This window comes from Miniopterus natalensis, chromosome 15 (genome assembly GCF_054644295.1).
Source record: "Miniopterus natalensis isolate mMinNat1 chromosome 15, mMinNat1.hap1, whole genome shotgun sequence".
Taxonomy (NCBI): Eukaryota; Metazoa; Chordata; class Mammalia; order Chiroptera; family Miniopteridae; genus Miniopterus; species Miniopterus natalensis.
This window is the reverse complement of record NC_142095.1, coordinates 44,160,588-44,176,711: the sequence shown is the minus strand read 5'-3', so window position 1 is coordinate 44,176,711 and position 16,124 is coordinate 44,160,588. Positions and strand designations below refer to the sequence as shown.

General features: G+C 44.7%; 1 protein-coding gene across 2 annotated transcripts in view; it reads left to right on the top strand.

Annotated features, from left to right (window-relative positions):
• The window catches only part of CADPS (calcium dependent secretion activator), a 434,238-nt gene that overhangs the window by 296,940 nt on the left and 121,174 nt on the right, over positions 1–16,124 (top strand). For both annotated transcript variants that reach the window (XM_087825065.1, XM_087825064.1), the window contains exons 12-13: positions 3,017–3,153; positions 6,680–6,867. In XM_087825065.1, the coding sequence (XP_087681191.1) occupies positions 3,017–3,153; positions 6,680–6,867 (325 nt within the window). The remainder of the gene's footprint in view (positions 1–3,016; positions 3,154–6,679; positions 6,868–16,124) is intronic.

The window sequence follows — 16,124 nt, the reverse complement described above, 5'->3', positions numbered from 1 at the left end:
CAACACCCCCCCCCCCAAAAAAAAAAAAAATCCCTGCTCAAATGGAGCTTAAAAATCAGATGCCTTCCACTGACACCTTCAAATAGCATTCCTGGCCTCCACACCTCTTTCTTTCTCTGAATATAATAAGCTCCAATAAGTTCAACAATTCCACGGGAGCCAGCCTCCCTTTTAAGCACTCTTGAGTTGTTGGAACCATTATTAAGATAAGGAGCCTAATTCTGAGTAAAAGATGATTTCGTGTAAGCAAAATCTGGGAGCTGCTCCTTTTACCTGCTAGAAATTCCCACTGCCTTAAGCTTCGTCCCACACACACAGAAGCTGCGCGAGGGATCTTAGGGAGACCGAATGACAGTAACAGCAGAAAGGGAGCTGAGAGCTCAGCTCATTTTACACACAGGGGACTGAGGCTCGAGAGAGAACTCAGCCAGCACCCCACAGCTATTTTGAAATGGAGCTTAAGCTAGAACCCGGACCTCCAAGTCCATCCCAGGCTCGTTCTAAATGAGGACCCAGAGAGAGAGAAAAGGAAGGTGGGGGAATGAACCTGTATGTTGATAGCGTTACTTTCTGAAAAGGAAAACCATCTAAAGCCTGTTTTTCAGTAAGCTGGCTTCGAAATATAAGTAAAACCGAAATTGTTCTTTAGATGTACCCTACGCCAAGAATTGGCAGGGCGAAGATGCATTGTGATGGGTTGGGGAGGCGGGAGTGGATCTGTATCCAGGTCTTTGCGAAGGAGCCAAGTCGCCTTTTCAGATCCGTTTCCTGAGTGGGCAGCAGGCAAAATAGTTCATCGCAAAGTTTTCAAGAGGTTCAACACAAAAAGAAAGGGTAAGAGATGTGGAACACGTGCCATATTTTTAACAGCTACAAAAGAGCCCCCTTCTCTTTGAGCTGAATGACCGGTGGCACCATCATAATTGAGGAGCAATAAAATAGCTGAGCCAAACTGGCAAAGAAAGGGCCGGGCCGATTTATCAGCTTGCAGCCTCTTCTGAGAAATCCAAGAGCAAGAAGCTGGTGCCAGCCAAAATGCCTCATCTGTCTGTCCTAATGGGGAGGCGTGGGGCTGGGGCTGCCACAGGATGAGCCCCCTGGTAGTTTTTCTTGAATTAAATTGGCCAACAAGATGAAGGTGAGAGGGCAGAATCTGTCCCAAGGGACGCAGAGATGCCACCTGAATTGCAGGAGTGCCATTCTGTGGGGGGACCTGAAGTCAGAGCAGCTTTAACATGCTTGCCTTGCCCAGAGGACTCTCTCTCTCTCTCTCTCTTCCTCCCCCCCCCCCCCCCCCCCCCCCCCCCCCCGCCCCACACACACACCCTGGAAGCAGTTAGCTTTCCCCCAGCAGCAACTTCCCGGCCACCTCTCTTACCAACCACCCCAGCCAAAGGAGCAATGTGGCTTGGAGATCAAACAGCAGAACAAAAGAATCCTCCCCAGTAAAGCACCTAAGCTCACCCCGAAAACACTTCCTTGAATACAAATCTGAGGCAAGTAGCACGCAAAGAGGATTCTTTCAGATGCTCTAATAGAATTTCTGCTCGTGTGCTAGCCCCTCTAAGAGCTGGTGTTCTGTCACCGCCTGGGAAGATTTGGCTATGAAAAGGCTCCTGCGTCAGCTCGCCTCCTGGGGACCGTGGCTTCCTGAGCCGCACCCTGTTCAAACACTGACCACTCGCCGCTCCTGCGGAGAACGACTGAAATGTGAAAATTCTGGCAGTGCCGAGGCATAAACCTAACATTCCGCGCACTTCTGTTTCCGTGATACACAAAATCTATAATGTGAGGAGAAATCATCATCTTAAATAAGTCGTCATCTTAAATCATCATCATAAAGTCACACTGCTCCTGTAACCCAAGTTCTCAGCCATTCCCGGAGCAGGGAAGGGAGAAAGCTGCCTGGGATGAAGGCCACGTAGGAAAATATTACCCAAACACCCTCTCAAGTCAAAAACCGAGTTTCCCTGTGTCCTGACAGCGTTCCTGGTCCCTGGCAGGATATCGCAGGCAAGGGAAGGAATAAACTCTTGCTTGATTTGCTGTAAGACTCTTCTCCTTCACAGCCTGCACATCAGGAGAGGGAAAAGTACGAGGCGGACTGAGCCGATTCCTTTAACGTCTCGGCCCTGCGTTCCTGCCTCTTTAGGATCTGCTCGAAGTCTTTGAGTTATTCCGCAGATTGAGTATAGAGTATTTTTGTTACACATATTGAGATTAATTAGTTAGCCCTTAGGAGGTTTTGCCTACAGCCTTCACCCTGTAAGGAAAAGTGTGAATACGTTGAGATTATTAATTCACAGTAAACGGCAGCTCCTAGCCCTTGCTGAGTACATTTGTGTCTCTCCTGAGCTTCGCTAGCTGAGTGAGCCACTAGAAGGCAATGTCTTCGGCTACCGCAGACCAAATTCCCCTTTAGCTTATTCTCCAGGTTTCGACGAAAATCTTTTGTTATTATTATTTTCTTTAATTTTGGAGGGTGGGGACCCAAACCTTTTGTGAAGCCAAATTGGCAATGGGGCCTTGGAAGGGGTGGATACAAATATTGTCACTTTGCTGGAAATCAGCTTGACCCTTCTCCAGATAATCCCAATAATTGTAGAGAAATTGCTCTAGACATAACCACTGGAATGGCAGAATCTATTAAAAACCCAAAAAGCTAAATAGGTTTCTATTAGCAAAGATCCGATCTGCTTTCAGTGTTTGGTGAAACGCAGGTGAAGTTATGGTCGTGTGCTCAGTCTTCAAAGAACGGCATAAAGGCACTGGAGTTGTGATCATTTGATAAACATATTGATGCCAATATATTTTTGCCTAAATGCAATAAACTCACCAGTAAGTGATGCAAGTTGACAATGGGAGGTAAAAAGAATATCTTGGGGATGTTGGTGGGAGGCAACGGGAAACAGCTAGTGTTCATAAAGCCTAGTGAATTCCTCTGTATTTGAAATGTCAAAGAAAATGTGATGTGTTTCTCTAAATTGTGTCTCTCTCTACATGTGTAAATGAACAGACGCAGATAGAGCCCAAAAGCATGGCATGGATGAATTTATCTCGTCCAACCCCTGTAACTTTGACCACGCTTCCCTCTTTGAGATGGTGCAACGCCTTACTCTGGATCACAGACTTAATGATTCCTATTCTTGCCTGGCAAGTATATTCTTTGGTCTACAGCAATTTAAACATGATAACACTTTTTTAAATGAAGTATTTCTTTACCTTGATGTTAGAAGCTCTTTTCTCCGTCACAGAGCCCCTTGAACAATTGTGAATGTGTTCTTGGTTTCCTGAGTCGAGATAGTTTTCCTCACCAAAGAAAGAAAACAGAGCGGGAGGAAGTTTATCAGTAGAGACGATCCAATTCCCCAGCCTCCCGATCTGAGCTTCTCCCTTTTCAGCTGCTACATGAGAAATATTCCCAAGAGGGTAATCAAGTTTGGCATCTGCTGTGGAGAACTTGTAAAAATCGACTCGGTTTCTTAGACCTTGAGATCCCCCTCCCTACCCACACCAGATAGGACCCTGTGCTCCTATCTCAGAAACGAACGTTTATTTTTGAAGATTCAAATGATTTGTAAATAAACTCCACTTCACTTTTTATAAGCTCGACTGGGCTGGGTTTGTATGGCTGGCTTATTTCTTTTTTTTTCTTAATGGTATTTAAAGCATTTTCAGCCTTTGGGGGAATTTTTTGCAACGCTTTAGGCTCTGGGGGGGCCAGCTGTCCAGCAAGGGCCGCAGGGTTCTTGCAATCCTGTTTTAAACCTAGATTGAAATCATTTACATCCGAGGGACCGCTATTATGTTGTTACTGGATATCTGAAGATACATTTGGGGCTTTATACTATCAAAGTCAGAAGCCTAAAAAAAGGCCAAATTTATTTCCTTCTGCAAACCATAAATTATTTCATTTTTTAAAGGCACTTGTTAGTAATCCCACTTTACAGATGGGAAAGGTGAGGGGAAATGATGCGATAGCTTTACACGGAGCAGAAGCCACACCCCTGCTCCTAAGGTTAATATATCTGCATATTTTTTATGTGATACACTTAACTAATTAATGTGCTGTACTTAACATATTATTCATATTAACATACATAGAATGAAAATCTTTTCCTTTTTTAAGTGGCACAGCTATATCCTAAATCTATTCCAACTAATTTTTATTTTAAATTTCTTTCTTTTTTTTTCTGTACCAGAAGCCGAGCTATTAAAAATAGGAGATAAAATAGTCTTAAAACCAAAGCAGGACTATGGGGAATAATTTATTAATCTGCCTCTCCTAACAGATTCATTGATTATATCAGGTTTGGAATCACTTTATCAGAAGAATCTGAACTTTGCCAAGTTGGAAAGGAATACATCGTTTTGACTTAAAAAAAGAAAAACAGAAAAAAGCTTACCTTGCACTGCAAAGCAATTTTTCTCAAACGTGTCCTACGATTATGTGATTACCTGCGAATTATAAATTGCATTCGTGAAACTTGTAAGAATATGCCCCTGAACTTAACTCATTCACTTTTATGTATAATTTCTATTATCTTGAAAAATTTTTTGAGGTGCATTATTTTCAAGACTTTTTTTATACCATCCTTTTTTTAAACAATTTTCTTTTTCACTGAGAAATTCATCACTAAGGAGACTTAATTTAAAAAATAATAATAATAAACCAGAAATGAAATTTTGAAGCTTGTGTCCTATTAGTCATGTATAGGCTTAAAAATATGCTCCAAAATCCAGAATTAATTATGAAGAGCATAAAATCATTTTCTCCCCCATTTGCATACCTATATCTATTCATCATCGTCCCAAAGTTTCAGAAAATAACAGCAATTAAAGGGACTTATCTCCTGCCTCTATATATTCCATTTTCTCATTATTACAATCTTTTTTTTTCAGTTAGTTTTGGAGACCGACCAGCAGGGATACATAAATTTTTCTGTGTCTTCGACTGAGTTCCTAATTGATATTTCTTCAACTCTTTTCAAAGCAGCTATTTTGGCATCTACAAAAGACGTGGTGTCATCCGAGTCGTAGAAAATATATTTTAATCTTTCACAGCAGTGTTGTTTCTAAGATTTAGCATTTGGGGTAGCAGATGGAGTGGCAAAGAAGTTGCCTATAGGGGCAGCCCACTGCCTCGACTACTCTCCCGCCCTCTGCAGTAACTTATAATTTGAAATAGGAAAGATGCCGTCTCTCGGATGCATTGCTGAGCTGCATGTTGTCAATCGAAGATTCTGCAGATCACTAATATGAGACTAGAGGGTTCCAGAGGCCTCCCTCACGGCACTTCTGCGGCCTCTACCTGCCCCTAGTCTTTTGCCTTTTCTCTCCCAAGACAAAGCAGTATTCAAAAGGTGACTCAGACAAGACCCTCAGAGTAAAATTAAATTTGTATTTAAAACAATCCTCAATCCCCAGCTCTCAAAGCACTACCTAAAGTAGTTTATTTCTTGCTTCAGAAAGGCACTGAAGCCAAAGGAAGTCAGTCGTTTGATTTCAGGCTTGGCCCAAGGGTGACCTCGAGTGGCAAGTCACTTGGCCTTTCTGAGCGTCGGTTTTCTCACATGCACGGTGCCTCCCAGTGGGCTCGGAATCGGGGATTCCGTCCGGGTTCTCTTTTATAGCAGAGTTTTGTCTGATATTACAGCAAGCGAGTAAATAGAAAGAAAACAAATAGCTGCCAGAGAGGGGAAATGCTAAACCAGGGCACAGAAGCTCCTCTCAGTTTAATTGGACCATGTCTGACTGGCAACTTGAAAACTTAGTATGTTGTTCCCTTTGGAAAATTATGTTACTATCATAATAAAATGTTTTAATTACAGTTGACATTCAATATATTCTGTATTAGTGTCAGACATACAACATAGTGGATAGACAATTCTGTACTTTACAGAGGGGTACCCCCACCCCCGATACTTTAAGTACCTACCTGGCACCATATATAGTTATTACAATATTATTGACTATATTCCCCCAAAATTTTGCTTCCAAAGTGAAAGGACTCAGGAGTCCTGGTGTGTATGTAGACCAGCCGTAGTATTTCTTAATGCTCCGGAATAGCAAACGCAGAAGACTTGGAGTGAGACAGGGCTGAATTTGAGCCCTGCCCCTGTTCTGTATTTTCTGTGAGTCATTTAATAGCCCTGCTCTCCATTTCCTTGTCTCCGAAATGAAGGTAAATCTGCCCTGTGCGTGATGCACGAGGCTGCTATGGGCTCAGCTGAAAGTCCTTTGTCAAGTATTAAGCAGAACACCAATCTAAGGCATTCATGTCATTATTTTTCTCCTCAGTAAGGAAGACTTTGCCCCGCACCCTCTCCAACACTCCTCTAAGGTGTAAGTTCAGGGTTAGAAAAGTGAGGAGGCCCCTCCTGGAGTCTGCTTTCTGCTAATCCAGACACCACCCCCCACCAGCTCTGGGATTCTAGGGGAGCTCCGCGCCCTCCCCGAGCTCAGTTTCCCACCCATCAAACCGGGGGACAGCAGCACCTCCTAGGGCTGCCCTGAGGGTTGCACCGGACGGCGGGCGGGGTGTCAGCACAGCGCTGGGCACGTAAGCCATCAGTGCGTGGCCCTGGCTACTCTTCCACCCCCACTCTCGCAGCCCTCCAAAAAGACACCAGCACAAGCCTGTATTTAAAAGAAAGTCTCTCCTTTATTCCCCAAACAGGGCTGGTTCAGTCCTGGCCAGGTGTTTGTGCTAGATGAATACTGCGCCCGAAACGGAGTCCGCGGGTGTCACCGGCACCTCTGCTACCTCCGGGACCTGCTTGAGCGCGCGGAGAACGGCGCGATGATCGACCCCACGCTCCTGCACTACAGCTTTGCCTTCTGCGCGTCCCACGTCCACGGGAACAGGTAAGCGCGTCCCGGCTTATGCCTGGCCCTGCGTCTAGGGTCACCTCTAACTCTCTGTCCGTCCCCGCTGCCTCAGTGGGACACACGCACACACACGCACACGCCAGGCAAACAGCACAAAGGTCTCGCTTAGTTTCTTCTCCTTTCGCGGGACTTGAAGGAAATGCGAGTGGCCCTTGGAGAGGGTGCCTGTAGCGAGGACAGTCTGGGTTTCGATCGTGGCGCCCGCAATAACCCCGGAGGTGAGGACACCCTGTGCCACAGCCCCCCCATCTGCAAGCAGGAGGCCCACGTCCTGATAAGGTGCTGGGAGGGTGCCGGCGGGCAGCAAGGGCCCGGCCCCGGCCTGGAGCCTGCGGGAGGCTAGCGAACGCGCGCCGTGCTGACCATTCCTTCCGTAAACCCCGACGCTGACCCACCGAGTGTCGGGCACCCGGGCACCTTCAACGTGCGGGGGAACAAAAGCCAAACACCCAACGAGGGCAGAGGTGCCTGGAGACTGTGCCCTGAGAACAGGAATAAAACTCCGGGGTGGAGGGGCCGGCAGGGCCGGCAGGGGGGCCTCCCCGAGGAAGCGCGGCTGGGGCTGGGGACTGAAGCCAGCGTAGGAGTCCAGCAGCTCCGGGCAAAAGGAGCAGCACGTGCAAATGCCCTGCGCAGGGAGGAAGCCAAGCCCGTTTCCAGAGCTAAAACAAGCGAGGTGAAGCTGGAAGGCAAAGATAATCCTAAGGCTTTTAGCTTAACCATAGGGCTGGGGAGAACTTCAGACCACAGCGTAACCGGCCCCCTCACTTTACAGGTTTTATAGACAAGACCGGAACATCAGTTCTCCTAACTTTGTACAAAGTACTCTCTTCCCTTAGACGTTGCCCAGCTCCTGGAGGAAAAGATCCAAGTTCTGAAAAATGCAAAACAGCAAATAATTTAAGAACATTTCCATTTGGCTCTGAAGACGTGGAATAAATTTCCACAGTGCCACAGCCAGTTTACTACCCCAATGCACGTAGCCTCACATGGCTGCAAAGACAGGCCTGTGTCACCCCAGAGCACCCTGTCCAGGAGCCGGGGGAGGCGTACCCGGGGGAAACTAGGTGCTTCAGGACCCGGCCTGCGATGGAAAGCTGGCTGCTCCGGGGAAATTCGCATGTGGGAGAATCCAGAATTGACCACATTTATTTCCACCAGAAAACTGTGTCAGTCATCTTCATCTTTGCAAGCTATACTGCCCTGAAACGTCCGTAGGATCTGTTCTGTGCTTTTCCCTTCTCTAGTGGTGGTAGATTTTATCAAATGCCACTTTAGCATTTAGAGCTAGATAACAATAGCATTGTAGGTTTGAATATTTAACAGGCAATAAGGTTTTCACCACCTCCCATTATTATCAGGCTCACTAGCCCAGCACATGACCTCGGATTTGCACCAAAGATATTCATGAAAACTCTGATACCTGAGAAGTATCTGTGCATAATTCTGCTTTTTATAAATATGTACACTTTGATGACTATCTGTTACAGCCTCTTGGACTGAATTCTTTAGAGAGAGAGAGAGAAGTTGCATTATATTCTCTGGGTTGTCACACTGTATTCTACATATGTTACTGAATAAGAAAGTGTTATAAAATAATGAAGTGTTTTTGTAAACTCCCTGGTAAACATCATCATGAATTATGATACACATTGTCTGGATTTCATATTGTAAGACTGCCACTTGATTCACAGTTAGGTTTATACATCTTGTCATGGAAACAGTTTTGGGTTTCTTATTTTCTTTTCAGTTCTGATTTTCCTTATGCAAGTTTGCATCTTTTTCCCCTTATTATTTTAGTTTGAATTCATTTGCTCTTGCTGTCTGATGCATCCTTCTTTTTATTTCTTTTGTTTGTGCATGTGTGTGTGCTCTTGGTCCTCCTGTGCTGGCCACACTCTGTGCATGCCCTGTGCCACCACCCCCTCTCCAAAGTCAACAAATGCATGTGGTGTACCTTAGTGGGCTGCCACCAAACACAGACCCCGAAGGGAGCAAAACTCCCTCCCCATCTGAACCAGAGGCTAAAAAAGATACAAAAAAGGAATGTAAAAGAAGAAAAGATTTCAAAACTCAGGCAAATCCAGAGCCCAAAAGGTAAGAAGTTACATGTGTGTTGGCTTGTATTTTGCGGTGTCTGTGACCTTCCCCTCCGCCCTCCCCCCTCCACACCACAACCTCTGCCGTAGTGCACAGCAAGCTTTTCGTATTCCTGAGGTCTCTGTTCCTTTAAGATTTTTCAAAAGTGCACTTTAATCCTAGCGATCGGTAAAAATGCCATGTATTAGGGCTGAATTTTAGTCAGGTGTTTAGTGACTCTTAAAACATGTTCTCATTTTTAAAAACTAATTGAGCAATATATAAACAGAATCGTGAGTCAGATTGCTGTTTTAGTGGCATCTAGTTAGGGGCCTGGTACCTTACCAAGTCATTCATAATAAGCAACCCGTGCTTTATAATTTTGAAATTATGTTTCAAGAGCAAATAAAATTTGCTGGCATAAGATGGGTCTATACATTTATAGCAGCTCTATCGTTTTCAGCAAACCCCCCTTCCACACTTGTCTCATGAAAGAAATCGATCTTCAAATACGATTTATAATAAAGTCACAAAATAAAGCCTATCACTAAATTAATGACTTAGTAGAATCACTTACATCATAAGCTCATGTTGAAGGCACTTTTAAGTTCTAAAATTATGTTTATCTTCTCCTGTTTCCTATGACCTTTAAGGATACTCCCTTTGTGAATTGATAAAATGGCAAATTGGTGGCTTTTTCTCCTTATAAACCAGATTTACAGTTATTTCCTGTGTTACCCATGTATCCTTCACCTTCCCTACCCTCACCCTGAATGAACACTGATATTCTCAAGTTTCTTTGTTGCAATTTTGAAACTGATGTTATGACCCCGGCTGGCATTGCCAAGCCACAAGAGTTCGCAGCAGGTATGCTTTATGCTTTGTGTGAATTAATCCACTGGAACATTTCTAAGTCCCAAAATATATATGCGGTTCATGTGTAGGCAGACAGAATAATGCCAACGTGCACTTCCTAGAGCACGGGGCAGGCCGTCAGTCAGTGTTTGCAGGTCTGGTAGTGAAGGTCAAAGAAAGCCCTGGTTCCGTGTGGACCCATCTTCTGAACTTGCAGCGGCATTTAAGGATGGAGGTAAAGTGGAGTTTCTGTGTGTGCTTCCCTGTGAGGGTCGGAATGCAAGGCGGGAGGAGCTCGCCGCCAGTAGGAAAGTGCCTGGAGAATGTTGCAGGTGCCCGGAGCCTCTGGCTGCTGTCCAAGGTGCTGCTTTCGGAGTGATCTGTGTTGAAACAGAGCAGAATAAATGGTCACACTTGCTGGAGCCTGACCTAGTCCCTGTGCCTTGAAAAATTATCCAAAAGGATCTTGAATGGTACTTTGAGAGGCTTATGTGTGTCCCAGTGTCTATGTTTGCCTGCATTTTTTTAATGAAGAACAAATCATAATATTAAGTATCAGTTGTGTAACATTCTGCGGTTTACAAAGCGCCCGTATATATTCTATCTCACTTGCTGTAACATTTTTAATTCAGCTATTTTTACATCCATTTTTCAGATGATTAAACTGAATGTCTGCTCACTGATGTTCTGAGTCCAAAACTCTTTCTCTTTGCATATATCAGCACTGTACAGAGAGTCTAAAGATCTGAGCACTGGGGCCTGTTCTGTATAAACCCAGGATTAATCTATCTCCTTTGTGCCTCAGTTTTCTCATCTGCAAAGTGAGCACACAGAATCATAGCATCAGTAATATCCCATCAACCTCTAACATCATCTTCTATGGGTTGTAATAGCCAATGAAGTAGTACATTGTTAGATTTCATAAATAAAGTTTAATTTAAATAAGGACGATTGCTGCCACTTAAGAAGCACTCCCTACACACCAGGCACTGTGTGAAGTGCTGTTTACATGTATTATTTTATTTTTTCCCTTATTACATCCCCATAAGTGTTATCATTGCCTTCATGGAACAGATGAGGAGTTTGCGGCTCATAAGTTCAGTCACTTACCCCGCAGCAGATGAGTGTGCGGGCCCGATGCGAGCATGGCTCTCCTGACACGCAGCTCACATTCGCACCCCTCCGCCTTACTGCCTGCCCCGCATGAGCGCTGTGCACAGTGTGAGGTGCCAGGTTCAGCCATCTGATATGAGTTTAAACATCCCAGGTGAGATATATAGTAGTCACATGAATTTAGTTAAGAGTTTTCTATTTTTGTGCTAAAAATGCCCCAAATCAACTTGGCCCTCCTGATAGTGTTGGCCCAGCGGAGAAAGCCAGAGTGCACCTGAAGTGTTAGATCCGCTAAGGGGGCGTCCCCTTTGAACACTGTCAACAGCCCTTGGTGTTGGCAAGACCATTTTCCTAACCTCTTTCACCAGGATGAGCACGATTTGCCCTTAGAGATGTTATCTATTCTTTGACCCAGATGAAGAAGGAATCCGCGTGTTGTGGACACAAATGGCCCTTCAACTGGATTTAACTGAACAGTAGAGCCAATGTCTATTGTCGTCTCACAACCAGCTTCAGATCAGTTTTACCTAATTATCAGTTCTACCTACTAATAATTCAGCAACCCCAAAGGTGGAGGCAGAGCTCTGCCCTGCTGCAGCTGGAAATCATGAGTGAGCACTCAGTGCCCATGACCGATGACCGATGGCCGAGTTTCTCCCTCCTCCAGAAGCCTGTGTCACATCTCTGTGGAAAATGATACTGATGTGAATTGTCAACACCTAATCCAAAGGAGACACGTCTGGCCAGTCACTGGAAGATATGGAACCATCCACGTGTCTGGCGTCTTTCTGAATGGTAGTTCTTGACTAGGGGTGATCTTTCCCCCGGGGGACATGTGGCAATGCCCAGAGACATTTTTGATTGTCACACTGGAGAGGAGCAGTGCTATTGTCCCTGAGCAGGTAGAGGCCAGGAACGTTTCTAACTATCCACAGTGAACAGGACAGCCCCCTGCAAAGCCTTTCAAAAACAAACTCCCAGGCAGCGGGCTGAAATTTCTCCCTTTTACATAGATTTTTGGTTTTTTTACACAAATTTGTTTTGTGTCTAAAGACGTAACAGTTTCCACCACTGATTTTCAACTCATGCAGTAGTTCCCACGCTCTATCTGCTATAAATCACATGGCTAGTACTAGGTCCCATCCTCAAAGAAGTTAATTCAGCAAGTCTTAGCTGGAGCCAGGCACCTGCACTTTTACTCATTTCCTCCCAGGTAATTCTAAGGTATTTGGTCTTCAGAGCCCACTGACTTAAGGCCTTGGTTGTCAAACGTGGTTGCACGTGGAATGATTCGGGGAGCCTGAACGGTGCTGACACATTAGACCCCCCTGCAGAGGTTCTGATTTCATTAATCTGGGATTTGGCCTAAACATCCTGTTTTTAAATCTCAGGTGATTCCTACAGGTAGCAACGTTTAAGAACCACTGACTGAGGAAACATTATTTCGGGCCATCTCTTTAAAACTGAACCCGTGGATGTTCAGCTGGCTGCACTTGGCGATCATAAAATCCGCAGATGTAAATCGCTGTATCTTCTAATTTCTAAATCAGCTCCTAAGGTTGCAGTACTTAATTTTCACCATGACATTTTCAGTATTCTTTGTAGATGACATTTAGATTAGCATCACTTTGGTCACTGTCCCACAGTGACAAGGCAATCAAACAGCTCCCATGATTGCAACTTGCGTCAATGTTCCTTGGATCCCTTTATTATTGGGATGGGAAATTTTTCTCATTTACATTATTATTTAACATTTCTTGAATGCCAGTGCTGCTCTTCACATATGGGCTGTGTAGAAAGTACATTGTATCAGCAATTAACAAATCCATAATGCCAACCGCCCCAATCCAAAGTAAGCAGCATAGATTAATGAGTCTACAAGCAGATGTAAGAGGGCAGGAGTCCTAAAAATCTCTGAAAATGTGTCCAAGGATTCTTCTGGGAGATGTATCAGGAGCCGAGGTGCTCCTTGTGTACAGGGACCATGTGATCCCTGTGGGTTAGATCTGAGTGACAGGACAATCAGATGGGACTCACTTTTCTCCTGTTATTCCACCAGGGTCCCTAAGTCAGCAAGTAGCCCCATCTTGCCCAGTTGCCTAAGACAGAACCTCGGGAAGATTCCTTCCTCCCTGTCACTCAGCACATCACAAGTATTCAGCTATTGTGCCCCATCAATGCCCTTAAGTATCTCTCAAGACCATCCACTCCTCTGTCTCTTCAATGCCACTATCGGAGTTCAGGTCTTTACTCTCTGGACCCCAGCAATTGCCTTACTGACTGTTCTTGCCTCCGGTGTTGGTCCCTCACTCCCAATCCATGTCACACAATAGTTTCTTTTATTTCTTTTTTGTGAATGCCCACCTGGGAGTAAATAAGTATTTTTTGCATATTTTTCTTTTTTCTTTTACACAATCTCCCCTTTCTCCCCTTTCTCCCTTCTTTCTTACCTCCCTCCCTCCCTTCTTCCATCCCTGTCTCCATCACACACACAAACACTTATTATAACATTATGTCTGCGGCTTTTTAACTCTTCCTCCCCCAAAGAGAAAGAGAGAGAAAAGACTGTGGCAGGGATCCCTCTATTTTACTGACTTCTGAACACTGCACTTTAGTAGCAGGTGGGTGTGGTTGGAGGGTGACAGGGACCCTCACATTCTTGGCCTCATGTGACACACTGACACTGACACAAGACATTACTGCACATACGGACAGGAGCACGTGGCTGATTGGCCTTCAGGCTCTGAGCAGGTGTCGGCCTTGAATACGACTGAGTCATGCTCTCTAAATTCTAAAGAACCAGCTTCACCTAATATGAAGTACATAAGAGAGGTGGGGGTAGTGGAAGTCCAGACACATTTCAAATAAAGTTTGCATCCCAGGGAGAAATCCTCTAGAGCTTGCATTCTGGCTTTTAATGTGACTCTCCCTGAAGGAAACTTGCCCCAAGAGAACGGCAGAGTATCCAACTCAGACACAAAATGTTATAAAATGTGCTAAATTATGTGTCCCATCAGTGCAGTCTTTCTGGCCCTTGACAAACATTCAAGTATTTTACATTTCCTTCTAAAATTCCAACAGCCTGTCCTCATCGCTGTGGTCATTGAATTCTCCAGTGAAAAAACATCTTATAGATGTCACGCCCTTTTCAGGGTGGATGTGATACCAGAAAGCCCCACGTACTACTGGTCTGACCACTGAGAAGTCTACACATGGGGTGTCCAGATGGACTCTAAAGCCTAATTATCTGTATTTGTCTACAAATAAAGAAACTCATCTCTTCCCTTAATCCCCAAAGAGAAAAATCTATATAGTACCAATTTTGGAAATTGGTCCTTCTCTAGGGAAAGAAATATAAGCTTTTCTGCAATGCATACATTTTATACCATTTTCTAATCATCTGTTGGGTTCTTGCCTCATTCAGTACCTGGGCCTAGCCTGGGCCACTTTGACTAATGTCCTTGTGTCAATAGCATCCACGTTCTTTGAGACCGTTCAGCAGGGAAAAACTTCTCGATCACTCCCACCCTTGTAATAGACACCTTCCGATATTGTTGGGTTATAGCTACATGTTTACAAAAACAGTAAATCAGTCAGAAAAGACCTCACTGCTGTAGTTTTTGCCATCTCCAGGCCTCTTTTTCCAATTGCCAACCTCAAGAAGCTTCAATGCACACTTGTAATGTTATAGCAACTGCTTGTTGTTGCTTTGTATCTTCCCCTTTGCCATACAAACGCTTTGATGTATTTGTTTTAGCAGCGCGTCTGAGCCGCAGGGCATCAGGGCATAATTAGAAAGGGCATGGGCTGGAGGGAGAGGAGAGGGAAAGGGCGAGGCTGGGCTTTCCTAATGAAGCAGTGACCATGGGACGTGATGGTCTTAATTACCACTTATAATTAACCTGGAGATTATACAAACCATCCAGATGAGCAAGCAGGGGCGTCTCCGTTTGAAACGATAATGCTTTGGCACTATCTTGAATTTGTAGTTATTAACCACTCGAAAGAGACAAAGAAAAATATTCTATTCTAGGAGTAAATTCAAAGGTCCTCCTAAAAGTTGCAAGGATAAAGAACTGCTAGGAGTCAATTAAAATCAAAGGAAGGGGTTGAGTGTGCCGGGCCTGCATGTTCTGTGTAAGGAGCGCTGCGAGTAGCATTAGTAAGAGATTCTGTCCCACTCTGGCCCTTGACGCTCTCGTGTTTCTGGGCTGGAACAATTTCGCAGCAGTAGGATTGTTACCATGCTTGTTTAAGGACATTTTCGTGGATCCATAATGCAGTCTTCAGGCAGGCATCCATTTGGAGAGAGAGAATATATCATGTTTACAGTGCCTGCACCGGCATATGTGGGCATTTGCATTTGGAGAGCAAGTATATTCCCACTTCAGCTGGAGTTTTACCCCTTGTTGGTAGTGATTGCAGCTTAAAGCTGGCTGTGTGTAGAGAGGTGGACCAGACACCCTCTCCTCTTTTGTTGAATCCAGACTTTTCTTTTTACACCTGGCTTCTGCACTGTATGCAAGATCTGAACACTGTACACTTTGGGTTAATTTAGTAACCTGACTTCCTTGAAAACTGACCTTGCAAACCAGGGTTTTGTGGCCCAGCTTTCAGCATAACGTAAGGAACATGCTAGCAGGTAACTGAATGGAGGAATCTGTGCTCACTTGAGTGTAGGTCAGTTTACTGACCCCAAGGAAATAAATCCACTTTCGCAAGATACACTGCAGCTCAATTTCTTTCCCTAGGTTGCTCGTACTTAACTGCAAATGTCGAATGAAATGTTTCACATTAGAAGCCTAGTACCTGCTCACACTGGATTAATCCAGTAATAGACATTGATTGATAAGCTCCAGCTCCGGAGCATTTGGGGGAAAGGAGAGCAATCTACATAACTAGAAACTTAAAGGGTGGGCAGCTGGGTCGTGGTGTTTCCATCTGACAAAAAGAAGAAAACCGCAACTCTAGATATATTATTATTTGTGACATGGCTCAAGATGGGTGACTGTGAGGAGAGTGGAGATGACAGAACTGGTGCTAACCACGGTGACAAGGACTTGAAGAGCAGCCGACGTGACATCTTTCCTATCATGCTGCCCAAAACGTCAGCTTCGTGAAGGACAGTGAGAAAATGGTTTGCCGAAAACTTGAAAGGTGGATTCCAGAGATGCTGCTGTGTCAGA